General features: G+C 41.0%; 1 protein-coding gene across 1 annotated transcript in view; it reads left to right on the forward strand.

The window, feature by feature from the left end:
* DNAH5 (dynein axonemal heavy chain 5) overlaps nt 1-8,972 on the forward strand; it is a 321,369-nt gene extending 312,397 nt beyond the window's left edge. Inside the window, exons 79-80 of the mRNA XM_056109071.1 lie at nt 229-460; nt 8,744-8,972. Coding sequence (XP_055965046.1) covers nt 229-460; nt 8,744-8,895 — 384 coding nt within the window. The 3' untranslated portion in view covers nt 8,896-8,972. The remainder of the gene's footprint in view (nt 1-228; nt 461-8,743) is intronic.
* The last annotated feature ends 1,929 nt before the right edge of the window (nt 8,973-10,901 follow it).

Below are 10,901 nucleotides of genomic sequence, written 5' to 3' on the forward strand. Positions count from 1 at the left end.
AGCACATAGACAGGAATTGCCCCTGAGCACTGCCAGGTATGATTCCTAAACCAAAATAGAATAAATGGCAAATGGCTCCATTAGGACATAGGTATTGTCTAGCAGAGAATCTTTTCAATTCTTTAAACATTGTCCTTCCTTGGCTAATTGGGGGCTGCCCTTACATCACTGCTCTTCTGTTTGTATTAAGACAAACTTTTCACTTGCTTTGGTTTTTGTCCTGAGTAGGAAATAACTCGAGCCAACAAAGGCTGGGCTCTGGACAACATGGTTCTCTGCAACGAAGTCACCAAATGGATGAAAGATGACATTTCTGCCCCTCCCACTGAGGGTGTCTATGTCTATGGCCTATACCTGGAAGGTGCTGGTTGGGACAAGAGGAATATGAAACTCATTGAGTCCAAGCCCAAAGTGCTCTTTGAGCTAATGCCCGTCATAAGGATTTATGCAGAAAACAATAGTAAGTTGTCTTGTTCCTTTGATGACTATTGACGTTCTTGGACTGGATAACCCAGTATGAACATAGGCTCTTGATTGTGCTATGATATAGAAAGGATTCTACAATGTTAGCAACTCGCTTTATAGTCACATGATTGTATACTTCTTGGCCACTTGGAGTTTTCTTGTAAGTGGTGATCATTTTAGACAATTCTTAGCTTAGTACTGTAGCACTGTTCTCCCATTGTTCATTGATTTGCTCAAGCGGGCCCAGTAACGTCTCCATTGTGAGACTCATACTGTGCTTGGCATATCAAATACATCACAGGTAGCTTGCCAGGCTTTGCCATGTGGGAGAGATACTCTTGGTAGCTTGCTGGGCTCTCCCGAGAGGGCCAGAGAGCAGATAAAATGCACATTGGTGCTCATGAAACATTAGCTGATGATATTAGAAACAGCATTTGGAACAAACATAGGAAGAAAGGGTGGTGACCTTGGAATGAAGTGGACAGGGACTCTCAGATTCAGTTGGGTACGAATCAGGCTCAGGAAGATGTATGATATGATACAGTGGGATATGATATGGAATATGATACAAGCAACACTTGCTAGGCAGAGCTCTGATGACCAGGGCTCTCCCAGAAGTGGTGTCTATTGGAGATTTAAACCATGTCCTAAATTCCAGATTGCATGTAGATACCTTTAATTTAATCCTGTAACCAATGATAAAATGCTGGATTGATATTTCAACCTGCATAATAATATTTTTCTGAATCATACATAAAAGATTTTTTTTCTTTAAACAAGTAGCACTGTAGCACTGTCCTCCTGTTGTTCATCGATTTGCTCTAGCAGGCCCAGTAATGTCTCCATTGTGAGACTTGTTGTTACTGTGTTTGCCATATTGAATACATCATGGGTAGCTTGCCAGGCTTTGCCATGCAGGTGAGATACTCTTGCAGCTTGCCAGGCTATCTGTGGGGGGTGGAGGAATTGAACCCAGCGTGTAAGGCATGTGCCCTACCACTGTGCTATTGCTCCAGGACCTTTAAAGAGTTGATTTTATTCCTTACTTTAAACAAGTAAGTAAGTAAACTTGTTTAAAAAAAAAGGAATAAAATTGACTCTTTAAAAAGGCACTCAGTAACTCAGTCTCTGAGATAAATAGCGTGCCACATTCGGGAACTTTGGTCAAGAAAAGGGAGTTTGTAAACTAGAAGCATCCCTTTGTCAAGCAAGTATTTGCTGGGTGCTAAGGGACGAAGGTATCATTGGGAACCAGATGGGGCATGTCATAGAGGAAAAGGACCAGGTAGAATCCTGACTCTGGCGAAAAGAGGGAAGGTTAGCTTAAGGGGAAAAAAACAGCACAGTAGATCCCTATTTCTTTTCTCTTCTGTGCTTATAATCTTACCCACACCCTAAAATTTACCTGCGACCCTCAAATCAATGCTGCCACACATTTGCACCCACTTACTGAGATGTGCAGTGAAATATCTGAGCGGCCCAGCAGATCTTTGCTTCTAGCTGAGAAAGCACAAAGTGACATTGTGCCGTCCGCTAAGTGGTGAGTGTCCTGTTCATGGTCTGTTTAATGCTGTCTTCACGTGTCTGTGCCTTATAATGTTCAGAATGTCCTTTCTCCTAGACAGGGTGCATAAGTGATTGCTAGTGCTCCTAAGTGCAGGAAACTGTCATGTGCCTAATGGAGAACATAACGTATACCCGATCCCCTTTGTTCAGGCGTGCGTTTTGTGTGCTTGGCCTTGAGTTGGATGTTAAGGAATCACATGTATAAACGTGTATTTATAAGTTGCCTTTAAACAGAAGTGCACATAAAAGAGAGTTTTGTTTTGACGGATGGACAAAATACTTCCCAAGAAACCAACCGTGAATTTCCCCAGTAGTAATGGTTCAACTGCCAGGAGTTGTGGTTATAGGAGCTTGATAGTTTGAGGTTCCATGAATCTATCATAAGAAGACACTGTAGGTGAGCATACTGGCTCCAGATAGGCCTTGCTTCCAGCATGGAGACACAAAGGTGCTGGACCAGAGTATGAGACAATTTAGGAGTTCAGGGGTTCAGTTTAGGGACCTCATTGGAGACAACAAACATGAGAGTGAGATGCAAATGACAGAAGGAGGCTGAATTGATGCCTAGGAATAATGTGGCAGGACCTAAGTAGCAGAAAAAGTGTAGTGTAGAACCGGTTTCTGAAGAAACTGAGTGCTGGTGGGGAGAGTCCAGTATCAGAAAGAAAACTTGAAAATACTAAGCATTGACAGGCAGGGGTCTTCGCTCTTAGCTGAAGCTGAGAGCAGTATATCTGCCTGTTCTGGGCTTATGCAAGAAGTTAGCTGCGCGTTCCTTACTTACTGGCTGTTAATGTGGTGTAAATTCCCGGGACAGTGATTATTTTATAGAAATGATGAGCAATTGTTCTTTGAGCCAAAAATAATATTTTAGAGATTTTTTCATCATCTCATAGCATGCAGAGTCGACCTGTTCTACAAATGTCTCCTTTATAGAATGAAAGGAAATTCTTTTCCACATTGAGATAGGTGTCACTTTATCTCTTGTGACTAAACTGTAAATATCCATTGCAGGATGACATGAAACAGCTCAGCATGGCAGCAATAAGGTCATAATTTTACAAGGCATGCACTTCCTTATTCTTGAAGACCATATTTTATAGAAGAACTGTATTCACCCTGCCGGGCATTAGTCAGCAATGAGGCTCATTGGCAGCGGTTAAGGGATGAAATAAAATAAGCATAAGGAAAGTGCGTACTTTCAAAGTACTGAAAGAGGAAAAGAAAAAACCCGAGCTATTCATTCTTTGTTTTAGTAAACGGTAGGAATATGTTAAATAACTACTGTTGAGCAGTTGACTTAATGATAAAGAACTAACATTCCTCTTTTTTTTTTTTCTTTTTGGGTCACACCTGGCATTGCACAGGGGTTAGTCCTGGCTCATGCACTCAGGAATTACTCCTGGCAGTTCTCGGGAGACCATATGGGATGCTGGGAATCAAACCTGGGTCAGCTGCATGCAAGGCAAACGCCCTACCTGCTATACTATTGCTCCAGCCCCGAGAACTAACATTTCGTTGTTTCAAATCATTTGACTTTTTTTTATTTGTTTGTTTGTTTTGTTTTGGGGCCACACCTGGCGATGCTCAGGGGTTACTCTTGCCTCTGCACTCAGAGATTACTCCTAGTGGTGCTTGGGGGACCATATGGGAAGCTGGAGAATGAACCCGGGGTAGCTGTGTGCAAGGCAAGTGTCCTACCTGCTATACTATCTCTTCAGTTCCTATGCAGCGCTGCTCTGACCCCATCATTAAACTTTTTTTTGGATAATTGACTATGCAACAGATAATTGAATAGGTAATTAGGTAAAGAGGTATAACCAAAGGGCACTCCAATAGAGTAGCATTTGAAAATTAAAATTCTTAGAAATTAAGAAAATTCTGAGAATTGTTTTTTATATTAATCTAGAGGGAAGTTTTCCATGTAAATAATTATTAGATTTTAGAATGTTTCATTTTCAAAGGAAAGTCTAGATATTTTAATTACAAAAATCATGGGCTATATATCTCCTAACCTATTAATTTTGTTCCTGTTTTTCATTAGTACATTCTGAAAATGTCAACCAAATGATAGAGGTCCATTCACCATTACTGTCGAGTCACCTGCTTGTCCTAGATGTAGTGTTCTCAAAGGGAGCTTTGTGAGGAGCCCCTCTGCAGGACAAAGGGACCTCAGAGCTGCCTCTGGTTCCTGAGTGGGCTGGGACGGGCTCTTGGAGCTGAAAAGACCGTTTCCTGCCAGTGGGGGGGGAAACGTAAGAATGTTCTATCATTCTCCCCTTTTCACTGCATGCAGCTGCAGGACAGTTGCTGGGCGCAGTCGTGACAGAGAAGGGGAGTGAGACCTGAGGACTTCCTGGGCCTGACATCGTTTCATCCACCTTGTAACTGAAATTCAAAGTCACAGGGACAGGAGTCGGAAATTTTGTTTTGGAGCAAAAATAAGTGCACTTTTGTACGTGCAGGGTCGCATAAAGTAAAAAGTAAAGTAAAGGCCCTCCCGTTGTTCATCGATTTGCTCGAGCGGGCCCAGTAACTTCTCCATTGGAAACTTTGTTGTTACTGTGTCTGGCATATCGAATACGTCACGGGTAGCTTGCCAGGCTCTGCCGTGCGGGCGAGATACTCTCGGTAGCTTGCCGGGCTCTCCGAGAGGGGCGGAGGAATCGAACTCGGGTCGGCCATGTTGGCTGCGTGCAAGGCAAACGCCCTACCGCTGTGATATGTGGCGGATATTAAATAGTATCAGCTGTGGGTTCATTCTGGCTAGACTTGGTTCTTTAGTTTGTTTTGGGGCCATGCCAATGGGTCTCAGGGATTACTCCTGGAGTAGGTTGGGGGGACCCCATGGGTTGCTGGGGATCGAACTAAGGTGTGTGAAAAGCAAGTGCCTTATCTCTGGGTTTTTTTTAATCTCTTTAGCCCTGACTTGATCCTTTTTTTTTTCTTTTTTGACTAACCATACGAAGCTTTCATGTTTGAGTTTCAGTCATACAAAGATTGAACACCCATCCCTCCAACATGCACATTTTCCACCACCAATATACCCAGTATCCTGACCCCTTCCAATCCTCCCCCTGCCTCTATGGCAGACAATTTCCCCCATAATCTCTCTACTTTTGAGCATTATGGTTTGCAATATAGGTACTGAGAGACTATTATATTTGGTCCTTAATCTACTTTCAGTACACATCTCCCATCCCAATTGATCCCTCCAATGATCGTTGACACAGTGATCCCTTCTCTATTCCAGCTGCTTCCCCCCAGCTCATGAGGCAGGCTGCCAACTATGGGGCAATCTTCCTGGCCCTTGTCTCTACTTTGGTGTCCTTGGGTCTCAGTCTCATATTATGTTATTTTATATTCCACAAATGAGTGCTGTTATTCTCTGTCTAAATTTCACTAAGCATCATACTCTCCATGACCATCCACTTATAAGAAAATTTCATGACTTCATCTTTCCTAGGGCTGGAGCTATAGCACAGTGGTAGGGCATTTGCCTTGCATGCAGCCGACCCAGGTTCAATTCCTCCACCCCTCTCAGAGAGCCTGGCAAGCTACCGAGAGTATCTCGCCTGCACGGCAAAGCCTACCAAGCTCCCTGTGACGTATTCAATATACCAAAAACAGTAACAAGGAGTCTCACAATGGAGAAGTTACTGGGCCCACTCGAGCAAATTGATGAACAGTGGGAGGACTGTGCTATAGTGCTACATTTTCCCTAACAGCTGTATTGTACTCCAGTGTGTGGATGTATCAATGTTGCTTTAACCAGTCGTCTGTTCTCGGGCACTCGGGTTGTTTTCATAATCTGGCTGTTGTAAACAGTGCTGCAATGAACATACTTCTACAGTGCTTTTTTGCACTCTTGGGACACATTCCCAGAAGTGATATTGTGGGTCATATGGAAGCTCAATTTCTAGTTTTTGAAGGAATGCCCGTATTGTTTTCCAAAAAGCCTAGACCAGTTGGGATTCCCACCAGCAATAAAAGAGAGTCCCTTTCTCCCCACATCCTCACCAACACTGGTTGTTCTTGTTCTTTTTGATGTGTGCCAGTCTCTGTGGTATGAGATGATATCTCATTTTTGTTTTGATTTGCATTCCCCTTGATTATTAGCAATGTAGAGCATTGTTTCACGAGTATTTATTTGGCCATTTGTATTTATTTTTTTGTGAAAGCTTCTGTTCATTTCTTCTCCCCATTTTTCAATGGGGTTGGAGGTTTTTTTCAATGGAGTTGGAGGTTTTTTTTTCTTGTCCAATTCTATTAGTATCTTGTCTATCCTGGATATTAACCCCTTATCTGATGGGTATTTGGTAAATATTTTTTCCCACTCTGTGGACTCTCTCTGTATTTTGGTCATGGTTTCTTTTGAGGTCCAGAAGCTTCTTAGTTTAATGTACAGACTTGATTCTTATATAATCACCTCTACTTTGCAGCCTTGCATGAATAACTTACCTCCTTTAAGTTCCATCATTCTCACCTCTAAAATACAGTCCATGTTAGTACTCACCAGTGTTATTGACAGAACCAAACTGGTATACCAATTATTGAATTAGCACACAACAAATAACTTAATCGTCATTATTATTAATACATATAATTCCAGTCTTGTTGAAGGACTAAAATAAATGTGTGGGGGAAAGTTTTCCATAGATAACTTAAAGTTATTATCAAAAAAGGGATTGAATTTAAAGATTGTAAAGGAATCTTTGTGTATAACTCAGTTATTTTGGACATTGGAAGGACTATATGTAGGAAGATATGCATTTATATGAAAAATGTAGACTAGGGAAGAAAGTTGCATAGTTAGAAATTGAAATTCCCTCAAGGTAGTTTATTAAAAACTGTAGGTTTCTAAAGCATATAGCTCGCCAATTTATACAACCTGACTCTCCCTCCTTCTGGAGCCCTAAGGCTTGAAGCATATTGAGTTGATTTGTTTCACCTACCTAGCATGTTTATTTTTGTCCTCAAAGCTATTTGTCTAACCAGGGGTAATGGTTTCGAATCATCTGTTTATGGGGTGGTTTTGCATCCGTCAGCACTTTCACTTTGAAATTATATTTTCGGTAGCTTCTAACCCTGCTGAAGAAGTTTGCTGCATGCTGAGACTTGGCATGGGCACCATGGAAAGCAATTAGAAATAAATAAAATTGGATAAATATTTCAAAGAAATGGTTTTCACCTTTTCTTATGGAAAAGAATGCTATTTTTTCCCAAATCTATTTTCCATTTGGGATTAGAATCCAAGAAGTACTTTCGCACTAGGTAACGAGTATAATTAGCTTAAGGTTCAGCTGTAAAACTCCAATGGATCCCTTCAAGATGTATAAAATAATTGTTGATCCAATTGACATTGGAACATTGAGTTATATATTTGTTATATGTTTATAGACTGGATATAGACTGTGATGTGTTTATAGACTGGAGCTATAGCACAGCAGGTAGGGCGTTTGCCTTGCACACGGCCGACCTGGGTTCGATTCCTTCATTCTTTCAGAGAGCCCGGCAAGCTACCAGAGTATCCCACCTGCATGCCAGAGCCTGGCAAACTCCCCATGGCATATCCGATGTGCCAAAAACAGTAACAAGTCTCACAATGGAGACGTTACTGGTGCCTGCTCGAGCAAATTGATGAACAACGGGAGGAGAGTGCTACAGGACAGTGCTACAGTTTATAGACCCAAGATCTAGGGGGATTAAATAGATCAGTGATTAGCTAGTTAGTGTATACTAGCTCCATCAATTCATGTCATTCTCTTAGAATATTTTTATAGATTTACAATGGTAATTACTAATGATTTTTTCATGGTAATTATGAAGTTGTTTTCCTTGTGATTGTTTGGTTGACTGGGTGCCCTGTTACAACGCCACATATCAAGAGGATCTAACATATATGCATGCCATATCACTAGCACACAAAAAGATCAAAGTTCAAAATCAGAAGCACAGGTTGTACTGAATGGTTATTTCTTTCACACCATCATAAGGTCAAAGTTGTAAATCAAAACACCTTAAGTGGGCAAATTCTGAATAGCACTCAAATTTTCATCATACTAAATACTTGTAGTTTTAGAAACTCTTTTTATTGACTCTGGAAAGGCAGTGTGACATCCACTCAGGTGAATGAACGGTGTTTTGACTCTCTGCTTTCAGGAAATTTTTACTCCTTGGCAAATTTGGAAAACTCACAAAACCTAGCAGGGTAGGACACATCCTCTGATCTATAAGTTCAGATGTGGGTTGGACCTATAGCACAGAGGAGTGAAGACAGGATTTTGAAATAATATAAAAGTGCTCATTGGAGGGACCCTGTGTCAAAGGCAAATTGGGGGGTTAGAGAGAGTTGTATGCTCACAGATTTGGGGGGAAGGGAAAGGAGAGAGGGTGATGATTGGTGAATTGACATGTGAAAAGATAAAGAGGGGACAAGGAGAAGTTCATGGGCATTGTGAGCAGGAGTAATTTATCAAAGACATGGTAAAAGTGGCCCAAGGGATAAGCCTGAAGACCTTACTGTGTACCTCACATCCTCCAGACACCAGTGGGTGCCAGGCTACTTCAGATCTAAGGACCCATTCATCTTGGGATGAATTCCTCTCATTCAAAACCCCTCTCTCTATGGAATGACTCACTCATAATGCACTGTAGGCATCTAAAATTATAAAATTCACCAAGTTTTCTTCATGTTTGACCTTCTTTGTAGCATTAAGAGATCCTCGGCTTTACTCCTGCCCCATCTATAAGAAGCCAGTCCGAACAGACTTGAATTACATCGCTGCGGTGGATCTGCGAACAGTCCAGGCCCCTGAACACTGGGTGCTCCGTGGGGTCGCCCTTCTCTGTGACGTCAAGTGATAGGGGTTCGTCCGTTTCCAGATCCACCGGCAAATGGAGAATCGTCTCATGATAACCTTCATTCTTCGATGAGTGCTAAAGAGTGCCGAGCTTAGGTTTTGTCGTGCCACTAATTCGCTCTATGGGTTTGCCTCTCCTTTGTTGGAGCCTTAATTACATTTAACCTATTCAGCATTAACGAACAATCACTGTTTGTAGAAAAGTCATTTGGCGACTTAAATAAAATTTATAACTTCCTAATGAAGCGTGGCCCTCACACCCACAGCCATGCATTTTCTTCTTTCAGCTCTAAACACTGACGAGTTTCGGCAGACAGTATTTCCCTCCAAGGGATTATTCTTCTGTTAATGTGGTTCTGGTGACAGCCAGCCAGTAACAAGGCAGGTCTCTGCTGATTCTGCTTTTCTTGCCTTTTGCATTTAGGTCAGGTGAAGAGATTTATGTTCATGGCTCAAGTACCCAATTAAAAAGACCTTTTAAAAAATAGGAGGAAATAGAAGAAGAATAGGTTACGAATGTGAAGAGACAAATAGACAGCCTGTAGAATAAACATGGGAAGAAATTCAACCCCATTGAAATTAATTATGGAATACTGATAGGGCTTATAAAAAGTTAAAGCTTCAAGTGAATCATGGTGAGTTTGTGAAAGTCTACAATGTAGGGCAAGGTCATTCAACCCCACCTTTTAATACAATCGTCAGGTTCAACTATGTATAGGAAGAGCCATCAAAACTGTTCATGTACATTGGTTTTATTTTTCTTGCCTGGAAATCTATACTAGGCAATAATTTAAAAAATCCAGAAATATTATGTGAAAATATATTTAATAACAGAAAAATGGAAATACCCTGAATGTTCAATAATAAGGATAAGCTTAGGGAAATTAGGATACTAGGCAACCAGGGAAAGCGAACAAACTCAAGATGGAAGTAATTAAGATTGTTATGTGAATATCACACACCAAATATCTCTAGATATAGACAAAACAAGTTTACTGCAATTGCAGCTGTAAAAGGTACTTGCATATGGACAAACACTAGAAATGGAAAAAGTAAAGAGATTGTGATACCTTGCCAAAGGCTTTACATGGATTTAAAGAATGTTATGCCCAGAAGAAAAACATAGGGAAGGATAAACATGAGAGCCTCTTCCCATAGACTTTAATTAAAACTAAATATATTTTCATTTTAAATTCTGACTATAAAAATTGCATCATCTATTGACCAGAACACTTGTTTAGTATTAAACTATAGTTGTAGTTTATAGACACTTGGTTAACTTTAAATCTGTGTGACTTCAGGCTTCTAATGATAAAGGGTTTCTAATGGAGGTAGAGTTACAAGGGGCCACGTGTGGGTCTCTCAGATGACATATATTATTTCCTGATACTTAGGAGAGTTAACTGTAAACAATTATCTGAATTCTGCCCCTCTTGGGCAATACTCAACCAGTTCTACTTAACCGTTTCTTTTGGTTCTAACATATGATTGATTTGTGTGAATTGTGATAAAGCAATTATTTTGTCTTACATAAAATCATGAAAATGTAAAAATCATACAAACCAATAAAAGCTTTTAATGAGTGTCTGAGTTGTAATAAGTGGTAGTGGGGGGTATTGTCATTGAGTTCCCATTAAGCTTTTAAATAATTTGAAAAGGCATAATTGACGTAACTCTGTGCTTGACCCTATTGGTATGTGTGAGTTTTCCATACCCAGAAGTCAAATAGGCACCGTGATCATAATTGGGAGTGTTTACAAATGGATAGCACAGCGGTAGGGCGTTCGCCTTACAAGCGGCCAACATGGCCAACCCGAGTTCGATTCCTCCGCCCCTCTCTCGGAGAGCCCGGCAAGCTACCGAGAGTATTCGATATGCCAAACACAGTAACAACAAAGTCTCCAATGGAGACGTTACTGGGCCCGCTCGAGCAAATCGACGATCAACAGGAGGGCCTTTACCTTTGCCTTTACAAATGGATTCAACCAGCTTTCTGAATGAGATGGT

Source organism: Sorex fumeus, unplaced genomic scaffold (genome assembly GCF_029834395.1).
Source record: "Sorex fumeus unplaced genomic scaffold, SorFum_2.1 ptg000264l, whole genome shotgun sequence".
Lineage (NCBI taxonomy): Eukaryota > Metazoa > Chordata > Mammalia > Eulipotyphla > Soricidae > Sorex > Sorex fumeus.